We start from the raw sequence: 24,124 nt of genomic DNA, 5'->3' as shown, positions 1-24,124 counted from the left end.
ATGGGTTCGTCGAGTAATAATAACAACAGCAATAGCACAGGCGGTGGTAACAGTGGTGGTGTGCCTCCAGGTTTCAGGTTCCACCCAACCGACGAAGAGCTTTTGCATTACTATCTCAAGAAGAAGGTTTCTTTCCACAAATTCGAGATGGAAGTCATTCGTGACGTGGACCTCAACAAGTTGGAGCCCTGGGACTTGCAAGGTATATATATATATATATATATATATATATATATATATATATATATATATATCTAGGAATTTATTTTTCTAAAACAATTTTTGATGTATAACAAAGCAGCAATATTTAAAAAAAAAAAAACCCCAAAAACAAAAAAAGATAATTCTAGATTTTACATAGTTTTGTATGAGTATGGCTTTCATTTTTTTTTTTTTTTTTTTTTTGTAAAAACAATAGAATTATCACTAAATAAAGCGTATAATACACTTTTAAATAGATGTTTCAGCGAATATACAGTTTATTTTTTTTCTTCACATTTTAGTCTAATTAATTTTATATGATTTTGTTCTTATTTTATATCCTCCTAGCTAATTTTGTATATAAAAAAAAATTATTATAGGTTTTACATAGTCTTGTATAAGTTTGGCTTTAAAAAAAAAAATAGAGGTTTTTGTGAAAATAATAGAATTACCACTAAATAAGCTATAATTAAAAATATATACATACACTAAATTGAATTGAAGTTTCAGCGAATATATAGTCAAGAAAATGGTTAGTTGCAACAAATTCTTGTTTTTTTTTTCTTCTTCGCATTTTGGTCTAATTTTCATATGATTTTGTGCAGAGAGGTGTAGGATAGGGTCGACGCCGCAGAACGAGTGGTATTTCTTCAGCCACAAGGACAGGAAGTACCCGACGGGGTCGAGGACGAACAGGGCGACACAGGCGGGGTTCTGGAAGGCAACGGGGAGAGACAAGTGCATCCGCAACACCTTCCAAAAGATTGGGATGAGAAAGACGCTCGTCTTCTACCGCGGCCGGGCCCCACACGGCCACAAGACTGACTGGATCATGCATGAGTACCGCCTCGAGGACCACACCCACGTCGACCTCGACCACTCTTCCCTTCAGGTAAACACACCCGCTTTTTCTAGCTACCCCCCCTAAAAATATATATATATATATATATATATATATATATATATATATATATATATTTTTTTTTTTATTATTAATTTCTTTCTTCTTATAATTTTTCCTCAAAAATTAGCCCTTTTGAATTGAATTTGATTTCTATATTAGCCCGAATTCTAATGTATATCTCTGGCTAGCTCCATCCTTTCTTGTATATTATGTCCAACAAAAACAAATCCAAATTATTCAAATCTACATATCATAAGTACTAGTTTATAAACCTCAATGTTAAAAAGACTAGTTTATGTAGCTCGGTGTTGTTAATTAATTTTGAGATGGAATTTCAATAATTATTAACAAACGCTACTGGCTACGTTCCATACATAGTTTTTTTTTTAAAAAACCTGAAACAGAAAGTAATCCAACTGTTCATTCAATTGATTTTTTAAACAAAATCTTATGTAATTAACCAATTAAAATATTTGAGATTGCTATATAGTCAACGTTTCGTAAATCTTTGATAAATAGTCATAGAGATGACGTGACATTCCTGATTTGTCATTTCATTAAAATAAAATGGTGTGGTATTTACGTCAATTTACGCGTGTAAATACATGGACGTTGCTATTTACTTAAGATTTACGAAACGTGAACTGTAAATATTCATACAAAGATTTTTATTTTTATTTTAAATAAATGGTTATTTAGATTTTTTTTTTTAAATTAAAAATACTTTTATGCATTAAATCTTTCTCGGCAAAAATGGAAAACTTTACATCTCTTATTTAGTTTATATTGTTGATTTAGCATGACTAATATAGTAATTAAGACATGCGAAATGAATGGTACCATATATACAGGAAGATGGATGGGTGGTTTGCAGGGTATTCAAGAAGAAGAATCTGTTCAAAGTAGGCGGATCCGCTAACGAAGGAGGATCGTCTTCCACCACAACTAATTACACAAACACCAACAACAGCATAAACATGAACTCATCGTCACCGTTAAACCACCATCAACATCAACATAATCATCATCATCATCCTCAGTTACTAGTAGACAACAGCACTAATGGTCCGCCGAACATGCAATACTACGACCTGCTTCGCGGCCCAAACAATCCCATGCAACACCACTACCTAATGCCCTCCAATACGTTCCAACTAAACGACAAACCAGACCAGGGCGATAATAATAATAATAATAATAATAATCTGATGAGTAATACTACTAGTGCCAGTCGAGACCACGACCTTGCTCTCCACGCTTACCTGCCACAGCAACACTACTACGCTTCGGCTCCGACAAACAACGCCGCCGAAGATCACGCCTGGAATGCTGACGTGGACGGTGGTGGCGGCGATTCTGTGGTGTTGCTTCACGGCAATAATGGGAACGGCAATATGATCAGCAATCGGCTGTCTTTAGGTGCCACGGCTACTACTGGGGAGATGGACTTTTGGGGTGCCTTTCCTAAATAGAGCACCCCCTCTTCGCTCTCTATCTCTGTATTGATATATATACTTGTTGTCTGATGATTGGGTGTGATTGTATTAATGGTGTTGCATTGTGATTGCGAAGATATTCTCTTATACTATTCTTTGTCCTTGATTTTCTTGTTTCATTGGTCAAATTGACTATGTGTTGATTGTATTTGAATTATAAATTCAGTTAGAAGAGGTTTGGGTGTTGATAGTGATCGTGTTGATATTAAATTTGAATAAAAAGTTATGTTCTGCACTGATGTGCTATTTTGGTCGGTCAATAAATTTCAGAAACTTATTAATGTTATGGGTGTTATAGTTAACCAGTTGATTGAAATTATAATCGAATTTATAAATAGTTAAAGTTGTCTAAAATTATTAAAATAGTTAAAATTTATAAAGGCGTATTATAAAACTATGACCATTTAAAACTTTTTTGACCAAAATTTATTAATTTTTTTCTAGTTTCAAAATTATGACCAAATTTATCAATAAACACAATTTTTTTATTGATATATATTTATCCATAAACATAATTCTACTGACACAAATACCATGATATTCCTGGAATAAATGTACAAATAGCTATAAATAAAGCCTAAAAAACTCGTGAAAGTATGATGTTCGTACAACACGAGGAGTTATGAAGTAGGGTGTTAAAAACCAATACATATATAACAAAATAACAATAGTTAAAAAAAGCACGAGGTTAGAGCTTCAAACACAAATAAATTATTTTCATATATATAGAACAAAAGAATACATTTGATATATTTGGCTTGGTAAGAACGTGAAATACAAACTGAAATTAATTTGTTAGTAAAAATATAATTGCTTCGCGAATAGATGTGTTATGTTAATCACATTGCTTCGTCTCGCGTTGCTAATTAGATGACGAAGTTTCACGTACGGGGTCTTATCATGTTGAATAACATATATTCAATTAGGTATGGATGTACTTCAAAAAAAAAAAAAAAAAAGGTATGGATGATATATTTTAGGAATTAGGGAAAAATTATTTTCTTTCAAATTCATCTCGTATGCACAACATAATCGAGGATGATTTTGCAAAAAAAGAAAAAAAAAAAAAAAAAAAAAAAAGAAGTAAAGGACTGAAATAGCTCAAACGTAAGAGGTTGTGGACCAAATGAGTCAAAAAGCCTATATATGATGCATTACATTTAAATTTTGAATTATTGTTGCAAAAGCACTATCTAAAATAAATAAAAAAATTTCGTTTTCTATGCGTCAATTGAAAAGAAATTAAGTAAATAAATGGCAAATGTTATTTGAAAAATATATACAATTTACAAAAATGTCCTCCAACGCACCACCACATCTCTCTCTCTACAAAAAAAATCTAAAACACAGTTTAGGTCACCTTATTTATAAAGTTTTTCTTCAAAAGGTGAAGATTTAAATTGTAATGGAGTAAATACATTATTATAATTATGTCAAACTTTAATATATATATATATATATATATATATATATATATATATATATTTGAAATTGTTTAGTATTGAGGAGAAAAGAGTTAACAATTTTTTGTATAAATTTCTGAAAAATTGGATGAACACTTGAAAAACCGTCAAACTATCGTGTACAATGGCCACCTACGTATGTGACTTATTGCGGTCATCTACGATAACCTCACCTGCGGTCTTCTATGATTGTCTGCAGATTTCTACGGTATCAAAATTGATTTCATCAAACATAAAACTCAACAATGTCCAACTTCATGAAATCATCATCAAATCCAACAACATTACTAACAATATAACTTGAAAAACATAAAGCTCATCAACAATCCAATATTTTCATATAAAAACTATCATAAAACATAACTAATATCTAGCCTCGTTCCTCGATTTTGTTGAATGTCATGCTCGTGCATTGGAGGAGAGAGAAGAGACAGGTTGTGCGGTGGCGAGTGTGAGGATTGTGGTGAAAAGAATAAACGATGATGACGGTGGCATGCGGTGCTTTGGCCGAACAATCCAAAGAGATAAGATAGAGAGATTGACTGAGGACCGTGAATGCATCTCCAACAACTTGTAAAATTTCATCTCTGCGGACCGTGGTCTCAACATTTGAAGAACGTCCAACTATAACAGAACACAACAAATTTTATATATATTTCAATGTTACTGACAATAATGAATTTAAGTTAAAAGTAGTCACCGTTTTTTTTTTAACTTCTTGACGTCTTTGCTCGTGATGACTCGCTCGCAGGTCCACGAATGCATCATCGGTATTCGATGACCGACATTCTTACTGAAATGTAATCCTATCTCTGGGATAACCTCGTACGTCCAATACTGAATGATGTGCAAATTTCCCGTCAATGTATATTTGGTCTCTTTTTGCACAATATTTTCCTTCCCCAACTTATTCTGGACATTATCATAGTAGTGCGACAAATCGACAGAGAGTGACGCAAAAGTCTCGACCCAAAGTGATATTTCTCTAAGGCAGATTATAGAAGAACGGGAGGTTTTCAACCATATGCAGGTATTTATCTTCGATGCTTTTGTTATGTTCTAGTCCAGTAGATATATCATAACAAAGACACAAAGATCAAGCTTAAAAGCATCGTACGGATCTTGAAAAATGTTGAGTGCTGTTACCAAGATACTAAATTTCACATTTGACCCGTCGTTCAAGTGCTCTTTGATCAACTTATCGTTGTTACGCTCGTTCTATTTATCCGTAGACGGACCACCTTCCATGTTCAAGCCGCATATCAAACGGTACTCGAGCCGTCCAAATCTCACTCGTTCATTTCTCAATCCGAAGTGTATCTCTCCCCCATGTCCTTGGTTCAACCTTACGCAAATGAAGAGCGTGCCGGAGAAAAAGTTGAGCGTGCTTTCCGTAAAAAACGGCTCGAACGGAGTCCCTACGAGCCAATCGTTTAGATCAAGATCCTTAAATTTCTCTTTCACAGTCTTTATGAAACTGTCCCACCATATGTGAATCGCTATGAGAAGCTCTTGTCAAAGAGGAACGTCAATTTGTCATGAAAAACTGGAAAAATATCAATTTTTAGAAATAGCATCGGAGACCATCGGAATTCATCTGAAAGTATCAGAATTCATCGGAGACCGTCGGAACTCATCGGATTTCATTAGAAACTATGTAAATCATGATTTCATCATAACCTATTAGAACTTATCTGAATTCATCGAAAATCACATGAATTTCATCTTAATTTATCGAAAATCATCGGAACTAGACATGAATTTCATCGGAACCTATCCTATTTCATTGGATTCCATCGAAAAAAAACCCCAAATTCGAAACCCTAACTTTTCTAAAATAGACCAAATTTGAACAAATAATCACTAATAGTCACTCTAATCACTATCAAAACTACCCTACAACAATCAAAACATGAAAATAAAGTTGAAATCTTATCTTTTTCGTCATTTTGAGCGCCGAAAGTTTAAAACCCGGAGTTTTTAGCATCGGAAGCTTGAAGAACGTTGAAGGCTAGATGAAGAGCGTCAGACCTCGTCGGAAGCACTCGGAATCGGTCGGAGTTCGTCGGATTTGGTGTGAGAGAGAAAGAGATGAAGAGAGACGTGAGAAGAAAGAGAGAAGAGAAGAAAGAAATGATGTTTATTTGACTTGAGGGGTATTTTTTCCGAAATTAACTCAAAAATCTAATTTTAGATATTTTTCAATTAATGTGTCTAATTATGATATTTCTCTAATTTTGAGATCCAAATTTATCATTATATATAACCTATTATTATGTACTTACTAGAGTAAAACTCAAAACCCTGACTCCATTTTCTCCGTTGCGTATGTCTGGGCACTGACAGTGAGCGAGTGTGTGTGTCTCTTTGTATCGCCTGGGTTTTTAAACAAGAATAGTGCATTTCTCTGTATCTTTTGGACCACCAAAACCCTAGAAGATGATGAAACTTTCTCGTCTCCTTCGAGCTTCAAGGTAACACCCACAGCTTTTTTTTTTCTTTTTTTTTAAGCTTAAGAAAAATGTTCACCCATTTGAGTATCCAAAAATTGGTTTTTTTCAAACGAAAAATATTAAAAAAACATAATTTGAAATTTTACCTCAAAGTCTTGCTCTGTTTCTCAAAAACCCTAGTTGTGTTCACCACACACTAAGCAATATTTCAAGGTGCAACCTTTTGGTATATATGACGCAGTAGAAGAATGAAAGTGAGACATTTTTCTTTATAATTTGCGTCTCCTTGGTGAAACATTTTTGCTATTACATGGGTTTTTTTTTTTTTTTTTGGTAGTAAGTAGTAACCGAAAATTATTACTTTGTTCTATTCTAGCATTCGTTTTCCATTTCATTTTCTGGTGTTGTTACATATTCTTTAGAACATCTGGTTTTTATGTTTACTTTCCATGGCCATGCATGTTTCCTGAACATTTACTTGGCTCACTCATAACAATAGTTTTCTTTTGAAATTAGGAGTACTTTGCCTAAAGATCTCAGTGAAGGCTTAGCCATATATGCTTATAACTCTCCTTCAGGATTTTCAACATTTGGGCACAACAATAGCCAAATAGGTAGTTTGCTCTCTCTCTCTCTCTCTCTCTCTCTCTCTCTCTCTCTCTATAAATGATTGAAGATACAATAGTAATCTCTGTCGGTGGTGCTTTAGTGAGTGGAGACAAGGTTTCAGCCTCTTATAATGTGTTCAAGGGTAAAGCTGCTTTGTGTGTGACTCCTGTTCTTCCAACATTTACTAGATTGGATGTGAGTTTTATTATTGTTATTTTTTTTTAATAAATCTTGATTTTACCACCCGTAATTGATTGGTGTATTCCTGGGCATTGCATAGACTGGATTTGTTGTGATCAGTCGCAAAGGTTCCGTGATGTTGAAGTTCTTGCCTGCCATTGGTGAGCGCAAGTATGACTCTGAGAGAAAGCAGGTAATGCTCTTTGTTATTTTCTCTTCGTGTTTTATTTGTTGTTCGAAAAACTGACTTATGTTACAATTATGAGTTTGATTTGTAGATGTTTGCTTTGAGCCCGACTGAGGTTGGGTCTGTGATTAGCATGGGTTCCACCGATTCCTGTGAATTCTTCCACGACCCTTCTCTTTTATCAATGTACGTTTTCCCCGTAAGTATTTCCCGATTGGATTAGAAAGGTATTGTGTTTGTGTCATTGACCGAGGAAGTCGTAGTGCAGCAACTCCGGGCAAGTTAGAAAGACTCTCTCGATCAAGGCTCACGCAGCTGGTGATGGCTATATGATTTCATTGAGTAATCTCTCTCTCTAGTCTATACATATATATATATATATATATATATATATATATGTGTGTGTGTGTGTGTATAACTCCGTGGTGTTTGGGCAGGTGTTGTAAACAACCTTCTGAAGACGAGAGACAACATCAACGTTCCGTTGACCACTGCAGAATTTTCTGTTATGAAGACAGCTTGCAGTGTATGTAGTTGATAATAATATAGCATAATGAATCAGTGATTAATCTATCTTTATACTAAATGATTGCAAAAGCAAAGTGTGGGGCTTGGTTTCACTCACTCATGGTTTTGGTGATATGAAAAAACGATGGTGCAGTACGTTCTACCGCACATATTGGGATGGGATCGGCTTGTACAAAATGCGGGCTCGCCATTAGACTCTGGAGAAATTGCTTCTTCTCCTCCTAAGATTGATCGGCGAATCTTACAGTCCGAGTGGGAGAAGTAAGAGAGAAAGAAAGAAAGAAAGATAAGATTGAGAGAGATCTCAGCCTCGAGCTGTATTTTTGTGTGCCTTTTCAGCTCGTTTTGTATGAAGTTATGATGAAGAGCTCTTCTGATGCCCTCTCTCTCTCTCTCTCTCTCTCTCTCTCTCTCTCTCTCTCTCTCTCTCTCTCTCAGGAATATGGTCGGCTTCTGTATTTTGTGCTGCTCAACTAAAAACTAAACCATTCAGATTTTTGAAGTTTTGATGTGTAGTTTTCCTTGTTATATATACGAGTCTGTCTGCATGACTATAACTTCTTGTGTACTTGGTTCTGCTTCTGTTAATGAACATGCTCTGTTTTTCTTTTTACTAACAAATGTCTTATCTTTTCATAATGAAAATGTGGTTTATGTGTAGAGTGACCTATATTTCAGTTCTTACTTAATTTTTTAGTTATTTAAGAATCATTCTTTAATCAACCAATTGCCAATTAAATTATAGAATTTGCTCTTACTTTTACTAACTTAGTAGTAAACGGAAAAGTTAAATTTAAAAAATCAATTAGAAATGAATATATGCACCATGCCTGTTACTTATAGAACCTGGTGAGAATTTGTTTAAAAACCCGATTTTTAAATAAAAAAAATTAGGTAAATAGTTAACTAAAACGCTTGACATTGTTATATAGCTAACGTTTTCTAAATTTTAGGTAAACAGCCATAAAGATGATGTGACCTAATAAATGGAACTAGCTATTTACTTGAGATTTAAATCGTAAATATATGAAAGTAGTTATTTACCTAAGATTTACGAAACGTTGACTATCAATATCAAACTTTAAATGTGGCTATTTACCAATTTTCCTAGGATTTCAAAATAATTAATCTAAGTGTCACAAATTTTAAAGCAGTCTTTTTATGTATAATTGACTTGTCTGTGGTGAAGAGGATACGGTCTGCGAACAAAGCATAACACAAAAGAATGGTTCTGGCTTGTTTGACGAGTACTAGTAATCAAAAATGGTTCTGAATTGTTTGCGTGTTAATATGGACCGGTAATTAATATTTTGGAAAACTAGATTAATATTTTAGATCCTAAATATATAAAAGGGATAACTTGTTTGATGTGTTCTAATAATAAAAAATAGGGGCGGCTAGGTATCTAGCCCAAATTGACCCCCTCTATTAAAATTATAGCCCAACTATCACAAAATTTAAGTAAGTAGCCCAATCCACTACCATACAATTTAATATTCCTATATTACCCTTAGTTCAAATAATAGAGCGCAAAACACAATTCCCTCATTCGAAACAAACCTCTCCGCCAAACAAATTTCTTTTACCCTCATTCGCGAACACGAAACCGACGATCTCTCCACTTCCGAAGCCGACGAAGAAAAAATGGTGAGTATCTCAACCTTCAATCTCTGGTAATTTCAAATCCTTCAATCTCTCCACTTCCGGCGCCGACGAAGTAAATTGGTTAGTTAATATTATTAACAATTCTTTGCGATCTCATAAAACACCCAAACTGAAACCCTAGACCTCATCCCCGCTCAATTTTGTGTTAGATTAACCATTAAATTGTAAGTAAATATTATTAACTGAATCCTAGACGTCATCTCCGAACGATTTTGGGTTAGATTATTCATGAAAATGATAAGTAAATATTATTTACAAATCGCCGTTCGATAGTAAATAATATTTACAAATCGCCGTTCGATAGTAAATAATATTTACAAATCGCCGTTCGATAGTAAATAATATTTACCATTTGAAAAAACCAACATCTTGAAGCGAGAAAGTCAATGTCGTTTATAGTGTGATCTATTCTCTTCATCTTTCATAGTAAAACGTGCAAAATGAAAAATAACTGCAGTAATGTTACACATACTCGTCGGCTCGTTCAAATTTGTCCAAATCATAACCTTGATAGTAAATACTATTTACAAATCGTCGTTCGATAGTAAATAATATTTACCATTTGAAAAACAACATACCTGTCTCAGATTTGGCCAAGATCGAGGTCGCCTCGCCGATCTTGACGCAATCGCCGTCGCGGAGCTCGACTCCGGCACCGGGAACGACGGCAAACGCCTGGAGAAGCCATTTCCCCTTCTCCGAAGCGGCGGCGCGTGGGCGATCCTAGGGTTTCGCGCGATCCGATGACGACGGTGCAATGTCGTTTATAGTGTGATCTCCTTGTCGGAGCCTTCTCCTGAGAAGGTGTAGTCGCCTCCGGTCTCGGCGAAGACGGCGAGGAGGATCTGGCGAGGGCGGTGGCGGGGCTCGCCGGTGACCAACGCACAGTGCAGGAACCGAGTCGACGCACTGAAGAGGAGGTTAAGGCTCGAGAGGTCCAGATCGCCGTCGCCGTGTCTCTAGTCGTTCTATCGCCGCCTCGATCTCCTCGTCGGAGCCTCCGCCGGAGAAGGTCCGGTCGCCTCCAGTCTCGGCGGAGACGGCGATGAGGATCTGGCGAGGGCGGTGGCGGGCTGGCGGAGGTGTACGAGAGGACGGAGAGGTCGCGGCTGAGATTGATCGCAGAGGTTTAGGGGCTGAGATTGATCGCAGACTCAATTACCTGGGTATCAAACATGGGTGATATTGGGAAAGGGTATTTTAGGGACTCTAATTTAATATTGGCTATATCCCTAATAAATCCATAGTTTGGCTACTATTTTAATATGCCCCATAGAGAATGGCCAATTGTTAACAAATCTCTAAAAAATAATTGTGACTTGTTTGAAGAGAAATTAATGAATTCAATTTCATCTACAAGTTCTTCTAGTTCTAAATCTAAATCGACATTCATATTATATATATATATATATATATATATATATATATATATAAATAAATAAAGTAGAAGTAAGACCTCTACTCACGAATATTGTTCAATGAACAGTGTTTCTTTTATATTACTTTAAAAAAAAAACTTTAAAAAAAATTGGATCCTAAATACAAATAGTGTTCATTCGTAATTATTTTTTCTTAAAAACTTTAAATATACTTTTTCTAAATCTAAATATTTTCGGAAATGATTTTGGTCACGAGGACGACTGACACGACTCACCCCCAAAAAGTGATAAACACCAAAAATTATTTAAAATTCGTCCAGCTGTCAGATGCTCAATGGATCATTGAATAGCATCTCTCAAATATTTTTCCAATGAGGAAATGGCGGCATAAGTGCCCAAAGTTTTCGGGTTTTTACACTTATGTACCCAATTTTTTTTTTCGCGGCATAAGTATCCAAAGTCGCTTCTCCGTTTCGCTTTTAGTGTTTTGGACGTTAAATGTAAACGGCGAGCCACGTGTCTTCATCCTACAATATCAGAGTTAATAAACGGGAATAAATTAGAGGAAATGGCGAAATAAAACCACCGAAATAAAGACCAGTTCACATATTATGAGAAGAAAAAAAAATACCTAAAACCCTAAATCCCCAAATTTTGGATACTTCTTCTACCTGAGAATCGCTGAAATTAAGCTCATGGAAGGATCGAATTCGTCCTTCGGGAGTCGCTGCAGCACCAAGAGCCGCTGGTCTCCCCGCGGAAGTGGAGAATCGACGACGTCGAGAGCCGTTCGGGGTTGGATTTGCTCTTGTGGTGTAGAAGTCGTCCAGAGGACCTCGTGGACCGATTTGAATCCCGGGAGGAGATTCTTGAGCTGCTACAAGTCACGTGTAAGTTTGATATGATTTGCTCTTGTGGAGATTCTTGAGCTGCTATGTGGACTGATTTGCTCTTGTGGAGATTCTTGATTTCTTTCAACTGATAATGTTTGTTTGATATGATTTTCTTCTCTTCTTATTCAGCCTGAGGAACAATGCAGCTTTTTTCAATGGTTAGACCCAGAAATTTGCCTAAGATCAAAGCAAATTATACCCGGATTACTTAGGAGAGTAAACGAGTTGGAATTCGAACTATCCAGATGACCTACGGGCAGAGAGGAAGAGCAAGCAATTAGGAAATCACAAAGCATGAATTTTAGATACATTTTCGCAGGAATTTTATTTGGAATTGTAATTGGTTTTTTTCTTGGCTGTTAAATCTGTTTTCTTGACTCTCATGTTAAATCTGTTTTCTTGACTCTCATGTTAATGGTAATGAATTTGTTTCCCACAACTGTATTCTTGATGCCCGGCAATTCTAATATGGGTTTGAAGAGGCATATGAATGTGTTAAATATGTAATAAAGCGCTTATGATCATGTTGAACCTTCTGCAGTTATCTCTGTAAGTGTCATCTTATACTCTTTAATCGCATGTGTCTCTCTGGTCTGTATTTGACGATTTGTTGATCATTTGAATCGTTCTAATCGTGTTTTGTTTATAACCGTGGTGCCCGGGTTAGACCAGACTAAGTTTCACGAGGCCTTTACCACTTGACCAACTCACTGGGGTTGAATCGAGGATTGATCTTGAGTTGTGTTATTATTGATGAAGATAACAGCTAAAAAAAACATCTTTCGGGACTGAAATGGCTTTTTGTGCCTTGATATGAATTCTGCAATTCGTAGGATCAAATTATCTATTGTGTTACCTAACATATTTTCATTCCAATCAAAACAGCCAAAACATATTGATAGTACAAAACATCATTCAATCGTCACCATGTCTCAAAAAAAAAAAAACCATAACGCAGCCATTATCTAAAGCCTATAATCGAGTCTTCGCAGCAGCAGCTCTTTCCTGTTGCCTCTTTCTTCTTTCGTTCCTTTTTTGTGTCTCGGCGGTCGGGTTCGTCGAGAATGGTCTTCTTTTCTTCTTTAGAGCCGAGTCCTAACAAACAAACGAGAGGTAGTGTTTTAAACTTGAACTGAGATTAAACTGAACAAACAAACAAGAGGTCAAATAAAAACTAACCTCTACCGATTTTTCATTAAGACAAGTCCTTCTCGAGTGCCCTTGTTGCTTGCAGTTGCTGCACCGGTTTGTTTGTCCTTTTCGAGGGGCGTGAGTAGTTCCTGGCGGAATCTCGTCATGGTGTCTGTTTCTCTTCTTCTTTGGACGCCCAGGTAGACGCTGCTCAAGCGGTGGGTCTATTGGATTGGGACCGGAGTTTGGCCACTTGTCTGGACTCGTCATAGGCGCGATCATGCCAGAGTATGCGGCTACATACTTATCCTTTTTGTAGCAATCATCCACATAATCAAAAGGCTGCAGACCCGATGACCAAATACATGCTAATGCATGTGGACACGGGATTCCGGTCAACTCGAATAGGCGACATGTACATGTCTTACCTATTAAGTCCACCGCAAAACTCTCGGACCCTCGGAACATGACCTGCCCAAATAATATCAGATTCTCAATCAACCAAATCATCTCAGATTATCATTAAATCAAAACAAATACCTGAAATTTTCCGTTGCCTGCGTTGGTTGGCATACAATACTTGGCAGTGTGTTTGTGGTCCTCTATAATCATTATAATACGCTTCCCAACAACATTGACCCATTTCTGAACCTCATTTCTTTTAGTGGCAAACCTACACATAAGCCAGAACCTAATTCTCTCAAGTAGTGTGATGATTGGCTTATCCCTCGCAGGCAGAATCGCGGAGTTGAAGCTTTCACACATGTTGTTCAATAACATGTCGCATTTGACGTGCACTCTGAAAGCTGACTTGCTCCATTGCGAAGGTGGTTTCTTCATTAACCAATCGTATGCCTTCTCGTCCTCTTCTTTGAGTGCTTGCATACGACGCTTGAACTCAGTCTCAGTCGTTGCTTTGGCACAACTCCATAACAGTTGCTTCAAAGTCAAGCTACCGTGTCCCTCGGTTTTGAAATTAGCGTGAAGATGCCGTACGCAGAATCGATGCTCAGCCCTTGGGAATGTATCCGCCAAAGCTTTCTCTAGTCCTTTTTGCCTATCGGTCATCATAGTGAAAATAGAAGTGTTGTGCACATCTAGGTCTTCCCGAAGTAGATTTAGAAACCAAGTCCAACTTTGGGTATTCTCCTTCTCAACAACAGCGTATGCAACAGGGTATTGAGAGTTGTTCGGGTCAATACCTATTGCCGCTAGTAGCATGCCGTGGGTATAACCCTTGATGAAGCAACCATCGAAGCCAAGCAAAGGCCTGCACCCGTCCTTGAATCCGTCTTTACAAGCTTTGAGGCAGATATAAGCTCTCTCAAACACTCTCTTACCATCAATAAGAGTAGTTTTGAGAAGAGTTGTAGAGCCTGTAAAATCACAATCAATAAATTAGTAAATTCATAATTACGTAGTAAATTCACAATTAGATAGAAAATTCCCAAAAATACCTGGGTTAGAACTTGTAAGCTGTTTACAATAATCCTCAAGCACACAGAACTGACTTAGCACCGTTCCCTCTAATATCTCTCTAGCCAACTTTCGGGTCCGATAGAAAGTATGGTCGGTTACAGAACAAAACTTTGTCGATGAAGCAATCTCTTTGAAGTGGTTTAACCCCATGCTCGGATTCAACCTGAACTCCTCAAGAAAATGTCCCGCTAGCCATCGACTAGTGACGTGTTTGTTGTTAAATACGATGCCACAATTGTGCTCATCAACCAAGGTATTCACTCTAACAGTGGAACTGCCAGAATCCCTAAGCCGAGCATACAAAATCCACGGACAACCCAAACCCTCGCATCGTACTCTTAATTTATTCTTGTTGTTACAGAGGTATGTAAATTGTCGATCACTCTTAATAAATTCTTCAACCACAACATGCCTTAAATCAGTCATAGAGGGGAATTCCATACCCAGTTTAAATTTGAAATCAGCGGGATATGAGCGAGGGTTGTACGCTGTCCTCGTCCTCTTCGTCATTTGCTCATCGTCACTGCTACAGATGCTGTTGAGGTCGAACTCGGAAGCCAATCCATCAGACTCTGCATCTCCTTGTTCTACGTCGTTGCAGACGTTGTTAATGTCGGCCCACCATTGTGACTGAGCTCTGGCTTCATCATTCTCAGCCTCCTCGTCTGCATACTCTTCTTCATGAAGACCAAAGTCTGCTGCTTCGTCCTCGTCGGATTCGTCGACCTCAGCCTCTTCTTCAACTGAATCCGAGTCCGGTGGTGCTTCCTCAACCCGCGACGAACCTGCTCCCTCCACCCGCGCTGATGCTTCCTCGACCCGCGACGCGGCTTCGTCGACCAGTGGTGGTGCTTCGTCGAGTCGCGGTGGTGCTTCCTCGACCCGCGACGAACCTGCTCCCTCCACCCGCGCTGATGCTTCCTCGACCCGCGACGCAGCTTCGTCGACCAGTGGTGGTGCTTCGTCGAGTCGCGGTGGTGCTTCCTCGAGTCGCGTCGGTGCTTCCTCGAGTCGCGTCGGTGCTTCAGCCATGGTTTCTGGTTTAGTCGATCTGGTTTAGGAGCGAATTTAGGGATTTTATTTTTTTTATTTTTCATTTCAAAATTATTTTATTTTTCATTTCAAAATTATTTTATTTTTTCATTTCAAAATTCTTTTATTTAAGCAAATCAGTCACAACCGTCCATTTCAAAGACCATCTATATTTAACGTCAAAAACACTAAAAGCGAAACGGAGAAGCGACTTTGGATACTTATGCCGCGAAAAAAAAAAAGTTTGGGTACATAAGTGTAAAAACCCGAAAACTTTGGGCACTTATGCCGCTATTTCATCTTTTTGCAATACTGTTTTGTTTACTGACGATATGTTGATAGCAATACCTAATGCAGCCTTTTAAAAAAAAATTGATATAGAACAGGACTGTTTTGTTCACTCATGATATGTTGATATAAATACTTGATGAAGTTTTTTTTTTTTTTTTTTTTTGGTTGGGCAGAGTTACCGGGTTTCTTTGGGTTCTTCCGGATTCATATCTCAAAGTTCAGAACAAAGACTACAGAGGTTAGCTTTAAGGAAGACTATTTGAACGAATATTGCGGGTTTAATTTGATTGGCGTTTGAGTTTGCGTTATCGTGGTCCTGGTTTCAGGGGATTTGTTTGAGGACGGTAAAGTGATAACGAGACTGCAGCGATAGAGCGCCGCCGAGTAGAAGGTCTCGTCCGGGTACAATAGGCCTTGAAATATGCCAATCTTCTTCTCTGACCTTGTCTCTGTTTATATCTCCGATTTCGCAATGTGGAATCCAATTAGTTCGAATTTCGCAGGCTTTGTTGTAGATTGATTGAGTGAGACAGAGATAGAGAGGATGGAGATTATCCACATCCCAGAGAAGCCTCCAATATCTCCCCACCAACAACCCACCGGTAACGCTGATACCATCTCCATTCATTTTTTTTATTTTTTTTTTATTTTTCATGTGGCCTGACTATGTCCATGGTGTTTTTTTTTTCCTAACCAGTTGAAGTCTTCGCTGCCTCAATCCAGCCAAAGCTCGCACACACTATCATCAGGTTTGTTCCGATTTCAAATTCCGCTTTTTCCTCTGCTTAGTTTTCTAACTTTTTTTTTTCGATGTTTTTCTCTTTAGACGTTTGAACCAAATGGCACCACTCGAGAGCCTCCGCCACGTGAAGCGGGTGCGCAAGAATCACAATTGTCAACCAACACAAGGTCTCATTCTCTCTCTCTCTCTCTCACCGATGGTTCCATATCGATCAATAGCTTTATGTTATTTTGAATCCCTGGATTCGAGTTCCTAGTGTGGCGTGAGAGACAAACAGTAATCATGAACTGTGATGCTGTGAAATCAGTGAAATGTGTTTTCCTTGGCTTGACAGGAAATATCGAGCTTTCGGTGATTCTGTGCGTAGCTTCTTCTTCTCTAGACGACGATGAGTCATCGTGTTACCGTTTTCCACATGATGTGAAGGAATTAGTCGCTACTCACCATTTGGATGTTTTTAGAACAAAAGTGAGTCTTACTGTCTTTCAATCTTTTTTGAGGTTTTTTTTTTCCTTATTGAAAAGATTTTTCCCGATTAGACACGAAACGTTGTTTTTCTGCTTTATAGTTTATAAATTTATATTTTATATATTCAAGTATTGTTTAGGTTTGCAAATATGCTGCAACATCAAAAGAAGAATGGGAAGAACAGTGTAAGCTGTGGCCAACATCATTTCATCCTCCAACCTAGTAAGATACATTTTCCTTGATATTTTTTTTTATATATAAATTTGTCCGAGTTCTCGTACACGCAGAATATAATCCAGTGACTCCATATATATTTACTTAACTTTGTTTCTCCTATTCATCCTCCTACAGTAACATCGAGGGTATTACCGGATTTAGTGATGAGGACTCCGAATCGATTTTCAGCTTCATGAATGAAGCCATTCAACTTGCGAAATCTGGCGTTACTGGTTCGGTATGGAAACCAATTTTTAGCTTCTTTGAATGACAGTAATGTTTTTCTTTTTGGTGTTCCGAATTTCTTACATTACATTTTCACCGATCGCAATTCCAGGTTGTCAATGCAGCGGTTATAGTAAATCCTTCAGTCAAGCAAGTTATTTCTCGAGCATGTGATCAAACTTGCTCTCGGTCCACTGAAATCAGCTGCCATAAACAGCAAGAGACCTTCAATCCTAATCCAGAGGCTGATATCGAAGGATCAGTGGAGAGTCAAACACTCAAGCCTAAAGGTTTTCCACATGAAATGGAGGCATTGTATAGCGGGGTATCTTGTTTATTCCCATGGGGTTGGGCTGAGAAGCAAACAGAATCGAGTTCTCATCATTGGCATCCATTACGGCACGCTGCTATGGTCGCCATTGAATCTTCCGCTGCCAGGGACAGAGATTTGTTCCCCGGCCCGGCTAAGATCGTACCAGATGACTCTACATACTCAGAATCTGTGAAATCTTCTATTCTAGGTTCTCCGGCGAAAAGGCAAAAGACCAACTTTGATAAGGTTAGCTTCACCTAATTTACCGAGACCACCAATCAAGAAAGTAGAATTTGAACAAATGCTTAAAAAGAAAAAAAATGATTTTGACATGTCAGATTTCATCATGTGAATTAGGTCAATGGCGGTGAAGAAGCGGTGGATTCGCATTCTCTATCGACAAGACCGTACCTGTGTACTGGTTACGACATCTTCCTTGTTTGGGAGCCATGTTCCATGTAAGTGGTTTTTCGTGTTTTCCATTTTTATTTGATCTTAATATCTATCTTTCTTTTTTTATTTTTTTGTCCGAATATCCTGATTCCGTGCTGTGGTTCGTTAGGTGCGCGATGGCTCTGGTGCACCAGAGAATAAGGCGTATATTCTTTGCTTTCCCAAACCCGAATACCGGGGCACTTGGTAGCGTCTACAGATTGCAAGGAGAGCGGAGCTTGAATCATCACTACGCTGTCTTCAGAGTGGTGATGTCAAAGCCTGTTTTTTATGCGCCGGAAACACGCTCGTCAGAGTCGGCTCATAATGATCTCTCTCAGGTACACGAGAGACACTTGTGATTGATTCGTTGTGGACTGGTGGTTATTTTGTTTGTACTAATTTATCACCTTTATTCTACAAGGTCAATAGGCTTACTTTAAGTGGTTTGTTTGTTTTTAGTCATATGGCCTGCAATTGAATTATTAACAAAATTATCTAAAGTTCATTCGTCCTCGATGACCCGTCATTAAAGCTCAGACGAATCCCAAAGAGGATAATTTATTGTTGGTTATCTCCTATGAGTTGTTAGTTCTTGACCAGAGCACCATTAAAGAACCAACCGGGTTGTTCATGGTATTCAACCCTTCATTCCATGATTCAAGTGACTATTGTCATGTTATGTTTCCGAATCATGTTTATAATGAAACCAAAGGTATTGAGGTATAGAGAGCTGACACTTACAATATGATTATGTATTCAAATATAAATAATTTACGTAAAGCATGCTGTAAAATGTAAAGAAACAGGTCTTGTTCCCATTTGGTCCGAAAACAGTACCAGGTCTGTGTAAAATTGGATGGGTTTTGGGGAAACCGGACCGGTATCTATTTTCAATTTCTTTTATGAACCAACACAACATAAATTAATTAAGAAAAAATAAAATGTGAAACTGTCCCTGCCCCGTCGGGAATACTCAGCTTTCTGGAATAAAAGCAAATCATCTCAGTAGCAACAGAAATAGAGTAACACTACACATTTAAGACGTAGATCATATTTATATTGCTGTGAGCCTGTGATATAAGAAAAACTATGGACCTGTACAATGGTGTTTAGTTATCTGATGTTTACTCGACGTATATAAAAAATAAACACACATCTCCTCCCAAAAAAAAAAATCAGCAGGGAATTGTAGACGTTTTTGTTGTATCTCCATCTGCAGAAACCAATCAAATCCCTCAAAAAACTCTCCTTCGGCTTTAAAGAAACCGAAGCCAAACAAACAAGGAAAGATTCCAAAGCATCAGTGAATGCATTTGAAGCCGTGGCAAATGCCCAACCAAATCGCAAACAAAACCAAACAGACAAGTGCGTCGACGGCGAGAACGATCCGAACTTGATGCCACCACTTCTTCCGAACGGCCTGCGAAGCAGATCTAACCCTAGAAGCCGAACTCGAGTCCTTCTCTCCCCTTTGACCAGAATGGTCAACCTCCGCAGAAGTCGAGGCGTTATTATTATTATTATTATTATTTCCTTCTCTGTCGCTCGATTTCCGGTGCTCCTCGATCCCAATAACATGATGATGATGATCCTTTGTCTTCCTGTTAGACTTTCCGAGCAGAGGCGCTTTTGTGGAGCTCGTAGAACCCTCGGCCGGGCCGGCCGAGGGAGAAACTCCTCCGTCGGTCCACCGCGAAGCGTTCTCCAAAGAAGCGATGAGGCGGCGAACCACGGGAACAAGCTGTTCGTGAACGTGGACCGAGTTCATGTTCAGCGAAGACCCGATCGAGCCCTTTTTAGCCACCTTCTCGAACTCGTCTCTGAACCGCTCCACGAAGCGGAGGATCTCGGGGATCCCAACATTCTCGTCAGCGATCAGGAAATAGACGTACCCGCCCTCGATCAGGAAACAGAAGGTCCTCTTCCCCGTCGTCTCGAAATACCACCTGTGGAACGGCGGGGCTTTTTCCAAGCACAGAGAAGCTATGTCGTCCCCGTTGTTTCCGTAAGAGTATAGGATCCGATTGTCCCTTGCCACGCAGCAGTAGTGAACGATGTCTTGAATTGAGCCCATCGGGGGATTCGAAGAACTGAATTATTGGTTATGAATCAAAGCTGAGGATGATATGACGATTTTACACGATTGATAGCCGAGCAAGGAATGAGAGGACAAGATCGGTAATCAAATTGCAGATATGGAAGTGGAACGCGAGGAACACGTCGGCCGCGAAATCAAAAGCGTTCAGAGCAAACCAAAGCACTTCTTCGGCTAAATATTCGAAGACGAGAATCAAGTCTCTCATGCCTTCATATATTCCAACATCACGTACGTAACACTGAACATCAAAATAAGAATTATTAGACTATCAATAACCCAAAACATAAAGAGGGCAAAGAAAATCATAATTTAACCAAAGCACCAGTGCAGGGTTTTGCGTAGTTTGCCCATTAAAAAGAAGGATACCAATCTAAAAACACTTGTAAATTGTAACGACTCGCTAAATAAACGCTACATAAAGTATGAATCAGAAAACATCAACAGTATTTCTTCTGGGAAATCGGATATTCAAAGAACGAATTTAGTCAAACGATTGAAAGTCAACGGGAACCCAACTTTGAACTCGTGATTTTTCTTCTCCTTCTCCGATTTACTGAACCCAAAACTAAGGAGTGCTTTTCTTGGTCCATGAATCGACCCGTGATAATAATAATAATGATAACGTAAAAGTCAATCGCCGAGAGTCGAGATAGCTCATACCTGAAGCGAGGAATCGGAGAGATAAAGAGGAGAGAGAGAGAGAGAGAGACGTAAAACGGGAGAGATATAGGAGAGGTGATTAATGCCAAACTGATTCTTTCTTTCTTCTATGGATTTCACATGTCTTGTTTTTTATAAACGCAAGTATATGACGACTATTCTTGATTAAAAAATAAGAAAAGTATGTCGTCTATTAACAAGTCGTACGGGCTATTCAAAAAAAAAATTAACAAGTCGTACGGGCATTCGTGTATTATTAACTTTTGACCAAGTCTCGTGTATTTAATTTGAGCAATGCTGCGTTACTCGCTACTTTGAACTATCCACTCAAGTGTTGACACGTGGACAGATTTGTCCACGTGTCAACACTAAAGTGGGTAGTTCAAAGTAGTGATTAAAGTAGTGAGTGTGATGTAAAGCATTTTCCATTTAATTTAGTCCCCAGTCTTTTTTCCTTTACATATCTTTTTGCGATAATAATAAGATTAAGAACGATAAATAAATGAAGTTATAATTTTTTTTTTTTTTTGCTAGAAATAAAGTCCTAATTTCTTGAAAGCTACACTATAACTATAGACAAATTCCATATTTCCACATAATCTCTCACAAAAATCAACCGATAACACTGCCTTCGTAGCCCGTTTCCTTAAAAATTTCCAGTTTCCACACAAAAAAATAAAGTATAAAGATAAACAGAGTTTTTATGCGAACATAAACAAGTGAATTAAAATTAAATAGTACAAGTACACAGTGAACGGTACAGCAAAATCGGATCCATAAAAAAAAACCGTCATCGAAGCTAACACAATACACGCTTCTCTCAGTTGATTAGAGGAACTTCATCTGATGCTTTGCTCTTCAGTCACAGACACTCCTTAATCACCATTTTCTTTCCTTTATTTCCTTCTAAAAATTACGTGTCCTTCTAGATTACTCCACGGAGTCCACAACCGTCGCTCGACCTGTAAATCAACGAAGAAGATCATAAAACATTGTTAATTAACAACAACAAACAGTCAAAAACCCTAATCGACGACGACGATGATCAAGCTAATGAAAAGTTTTGTGTCCGTGTTTGCCTTGCGGTCCCTTGCGCTCCATCGATTCTCTCTCGCGATCGCCGCGATCCGATACTCCGGCGGCCGAAGGTTCTTCTTCACCGTCGTCGTCTCGGAGCGAAGGCTCGGCATCGCCGAGCTGAGAGGTTTCCACGGCGGCGGCGTTCTCCGGCACGGGACGAGGTTTGGGAGAGGGAAGGAGAGAGAGGCGACAGAGTGGACACGTGGCGCGAGAGGAGAGCCAGTGATCGATGCAGTTTATGTGGAACGTGTGACCGCACGCCGGAATCTGCTGAAGCCTCTCCTCCGCTTCGTACTCTCCAAGGCACACCGAACACCTGCGTTTGGATTCCCAAAATAAATAAATGAAAAAGAAAAAAATACCTTAATCGATGAGCGAGAGAGAAATAGTTCGGTCACTCACTGTGTGTCTCTGATAGAGAAGCTCTCCTTGTAGACGATGATCGGAAGCAACTCTCGCAGCTCTTTCCTCAGCCCGCACTCCATCTCCTAGGGTTTTTTTTTTTTTTTTTTTAAGTTTTCGTCTCAGTGAGTCGAAAGTGAGAGGAGAAGAGTGTTATGAGAGAGTAAAAGAGAGTGATGATTACCGTGAGAGACTCTGTGTGGTTGAGTGAATTCGGCGAGGAAGACGAAGCGGTGGTTCGCATCCTGAGAGAGGACCAATTGACTCGGCGAGGACGGAGATAGAAGACGTAGAAGAGGAAGAGCAAGATGAAAGTGAAGAGGATTGGGACGCAGAACATCACGAATCTGTACACTCTCAGCTCGTTCCACTTCGGAATCGTCTCCGATTCATCGCTGTAATCCGACGACATTTTGCGCTGAGAATTCGCAAACCTGCTTCTGTGAGTGTGAAAGATAAATAGAATAGATAGCGGCGAGAGAGGCTTGGCTTACCTACCCAGAAGAAGCGAAGAACATTCAATGTGCGTTTGTCCGAAGGCCGTGGCGAGAGGTCGGACAAGATCTAATGGGTTTGTCTATACACTGTCGGTTATTTGGTTCGCCTCTCTCCGATCTGATCTATGGTGGGCGTGGAAATGGAAGAGAATCTCTCTCTCTCTCTCTCTCCTCTGTTTATTTTCTTAAATAACAGTACTCTCTGGTCTATTAAGTAATGTGATTAAAGATGAAATAAAAGTTTAACAATGGTTTTGTTTGTTGTTAAGATATTTTCAATCGTCGTCTTCTGCATTTTATGACTCTCCTACGTCAACATCCTGATCCTGACTTTGATTTGATCTTCGATTCCCCAAGCTCTAAAACCACCATCGAAGGGAATGCAATTGTAATTTTTTTTTTTTTTTAACGTTATTCATATGTTGATGAGATTTTAAATAATAATAAAAACTGTAAAATGTGACGTGTCAGGCTCGATGAGTTTTTTTTTTTTTTTTTTTTTTTTTTTTTTTAGGAGGAGGCTTGATGAGAAATTTTAACACATGAAAAATTCGTTACAAAAAATAATGTCCTTAAAGTTTTCTTTATTCGTTGATTGGAGATGTCTTAAATCTTAATCTCACGTTTTACTTTTTACTATGTTTCATTTTTTCACAAGATTTCTTTTATTAAAAGATACTGTGAGGTGAGAAACGTATCGCATTAGTCTAACTAAAAAAAGTAGTAACATTACTCGCTCGTTTAAATACCCATGTAATGACAAATTTAAACAAATATTTCATCATAGAAAAAATAGTGTGGTGAAATCGAGCTCGTCAGTTCGCCCTCCCGCGTCAGCTCGACAGCTCGCCTTCCGCGTCAGTTCGCCAGTTCTCCCTTCCGCATCAGTTCACTAGTTCGCCATCCCGCGTCATCTCGCCCGCTCGTCAGCTCGTCCTTGCTCCTGACTAGCGTGCTTTCCTCCTGACAAGCATGCCTTGGGAGTCCTCACCCCTTGGAACTCATTCCACATGGGAAATTGTCGCATTTATTTATCATAATATTTCCTATGACTTGTTCTCTGTGTATATTTATTTTTCCTCTATTTCCTAGAAGTA

At 38.5% G+C, this 24,124-nt stretch overlaps 5 protein-coding genes across 9 annotated transcripts; 3 read left to right on the top strand and 2 right to left on the bottom strand.

Moving 5' to 3' along the window:
* Positions 1 to 2,777, top strand: LOC149400694 (uncharacterized). The gene is made up of 3 exons (XM_089610483.1): positions 1 to 202; positions 807 to 1,093; positions 1,957 to 2,777. The coding sequence occupies exons 1-3, from the start codon at positions 1 to 3 to the stop codon at positions 2,575 to 2,577; spliced, it is 1,110 nt and encodes a 369-aa protein (XP_089466609.1). The 3' UTR covers positions 2,578 to 2,777.
* Positions 2,778 to 6,360: 3,583 nt separating this feature from the next.
* Positions 6,361 to 8,578, top strand: ATWHY2 (WHIRLY 2). 2 transcript variants are annotated; one of them, XM_089612402.1, is made up of 8 exons: positions 6,361 to 6,538; positions 7,034 to 7,131; positions 7,227 to 7,321; positions 7,407 to 7,499; positions 7,585 to 7,679; positions 7,762 to 7,835; positions 7,931 to 8,019; positions 8,155 to 8,578. In XM_089612402.1, the coding sequence occupies exons 1-8, from the start codon at positions 6,504 to 6,506 to the stop codon at positions 8,284 to 8,286; spliced, it is 711 nt and encodes a 236-aa protein (XP_089468528.1). In that variant the 5' UTR covers positions 6,361 to 6,503; the 3' UTR covers positions 8,287 to 8,578. The 2 variants fall into 2 exon arrangements, with proteins under 2 accessions (XP_089468528.1, XP_089468527.1); XM_089612401.1 differs by having other exon boundaries at positions 7,585 to 7,692; positions 7,757 to 7,835.
* A 7,436-nt stretch (positions 8,579 to 16,014) lies between these two features.
* EMB2820 (Cytidine/deoxycytidylate deaminase family protein) lies at positions 16,015 to 18,861 on the top strand. 3 transcript variants are annotated; one of them, XM_089612020.1, is made up of 11 exons: positions 16,015 to 16,129; positions 16,218 to 16,282; positions 16,395 to 16,493; positions 16,589 to 16,640; positions 16,718 to 16,800; positions 16,941 to 17,101; positions 17,241 to 17,323; positions 17,453 to 17,555; positions 17,655 to 18,101; positions 18,213 to 18,313; positions 18,418 to 18,861. In XM_089612020.1, the coding sequence occupies exons 3-11, from the start codon at positions 16,436 to 16,438 to the stop codon at positions 18,647 to 18,649; spliced, it is 1,320 nt and encodes a 439-aa protein (XP_089468146.1). In that variant the 5' UTR covers positions 16,015 to 16,129; positions 16,218 to 16,282; positions 16,395 to 16,435; the 3' UTR covers positions 18,650 to 18,861. The 3 variants fall into 3 exon arrangements, with proteins under 3 accessions (XP_089468146.1, XP_089468145.1, XP_089468147.1); XM_089612019.1 differs by having other exon boundaries at positions 16,218 to 16,293; XM_089612021.1 differs by having other exon boundaries at positions 16,218 to 16,493; positions 16,968 to 17,101.
* A 388-nt stretch (positions 18,862 to 19,249) lies between these two features.
* On the bottom strand, positions 19,250 to 21,204 carry LOC149400691 (phytolongin Phyl1.1-like). The gene is made up of 2 exons (XM_089612022.1): positions 21,049 to 21,204; positions 19,250 to 20,626 (listed from the first exon to the last, which is right to left on the bottom strand). Exon 2 carries the CDS (start codon positions 20,362 to 20,364, stop codon positions 19,591 to 19,593), a length of 774 nt encoding a protein of 257 aa, XP_089468148.1. The 5' UTR covers positions 20,365 to 20,626; positions 21,049 to 21,204; the 3' UTR covers positions 19,250 to 19,590.
* Positions 21,205 to 21,689: 485 nt separating this feature from the next.
* Positions 21,690 to 23,425, bottom strand: LOC149400690 (RING-H2 finger protein ATL7-like). Of its 2 annotated transcripts, none has more exons than XM_089610958.1 (5): positions 23,029 to 23,425; positions 22,715 to 22,948; positions 22,531 to 22,616; positions 22,128 to 22,444; positions 21,690 to 22,010 (listed from the first exon to the last, which is right to left on the bottom strand). In XM_089610958.1, exons 2-5 carry the CDS (start codon positions 22,940 to 22,942, stop codon positions 21,979 to 21,981), a joined length of 663 nt encoding a protein of 220 aa, XP_089467084.1. In that variant the 5' UTR covers positions 22,943 to 22,948; positions 23,029 to 23,425; the 3' UTR covers positions 21,690 to 21,978. The 2 variants fall into 2 exon arrangements, with proteins under 2 accessions (XP_089467084.1, XP_089467083.1); XM_089610957.1 differs by having other exon boundaries at positions 23,025 to 23,423.
* Between the last annotated feature and the right edge of the window lie 699 nt (positions 23,426 to 24,124).

This window comes from Urtica dioica, chromosome 4 (assembly GCF_054948205.1).
Source record: "Urtica dioica subsp. dioica isolate 48M chromosome 4, U.dioica_male_clone48M_v1_H2, whole genome shotgun sequence".
In the NCBI taxonomy this organism is placed as follows: Eukaryota; Viridiplantae; Streptophyta; class Magnoliopsida; order Rosales; family Urticaceae; genus Urtica; species Urtica dioica.
The sequence above is the reverse complement of the archived record's forward strand: the minus strand, read 5'-3'. Positions and strand labels throughout refer to the sequence as shown.

Excerpts from the sequence above, each read along its gene's own strand:
- LOC149400694 (XM_089610483.1), top strand. The coding sequence starts at position 1 with ATGGGTTCGTCGAGTAATAATAACAACAGCAATAGCACAGGCGGTGGT. Across the intron at positions 203-806 it reads GGAGCCCTGGGACTTGCAAG|AGAGGTGTAGGATAGGGTCG; the intron begins GTATATATATAT and ends GATTTTGTGCAG. Across the intron at positions 1,094-1,956 it reads TCGACCACTCTTCCCTTCAG|GAAGATGGATGGGTGGTTTG; the intron begins GTAAACACACCC and ends CCATATATACAG.
- ATWHY2 (XM_089612401.1), top strand. The coding sequence starts at position 6,504 with ATGATGAAACTTTCTCGTCTCCTTCGAGCTTCAAG. Across the intron at positions 7,322-7,406 it reads CAACATTTACTAGATTGGAT|ACTGGATTTGTTGTGATCAG; the intron begins GTGAGTTTTATT and ends GGCATTGCATAG. Across the intron at positions 7,836-7,930 it reads TGGCTATATGATTTCATTGA|GTGTTGTAAACAACCTTCTG; the intron begins GTAATCTCTCTC and ends GTGTTTGGGCAG.
- EMB2820 (XM_089612020.1), top strand. The coding sequence starts at position 16,436 with ATGGAGATTATCCACATCCCAGAGAAGCCTCCAATATCTCCCCACCAA. Across the intron at positions 16,641-16,717 it reads CTCGCACACACTATCATCAG|ACGTTTGAACCAAATGGCAC; the intron begins GTTTGTTCCGAT and ends TTTTCTCTTTAG. Across the intron at positions 16,801-16,940 it reads CAATTGTCAACCAACACAAG|TGAAATGTGTTTTCCTTGGC; the intron begins GTCTCATTCTCT and ends CTGTGAAATCAG.
- LOC149400691 (XM_089612022.1), bottom strand. The coding sequence starts at position 20,364 with ATGGGCTCAATTCAAGACATCGTTCACTACTGCTGCGTGGCAAGGGAC.
- LOC149400690 (XM_089610958.1), bottom strand. The coding sequence starts at position 22,942 with ATGTCGTCGGATTACAGCGATGAATCGGAGACGATTCCGAAGTGGAAC. Across the intron at positions 22,617-22,714 it reads ACCACACAGAGTCTCTCACG|GAGATGGAGTGCGGGCTGAG; the intron begins GTAATCATCACT and ends AAAAAACCCTAG. Across the intron at positions 22,011-22,127 it reads GGAGCGCAAGGGACCGCAAG|GTCGAGCGACGGTTGTGGAC; the intron begins GCAAACACGGAC and ends GTTGATTTACAG.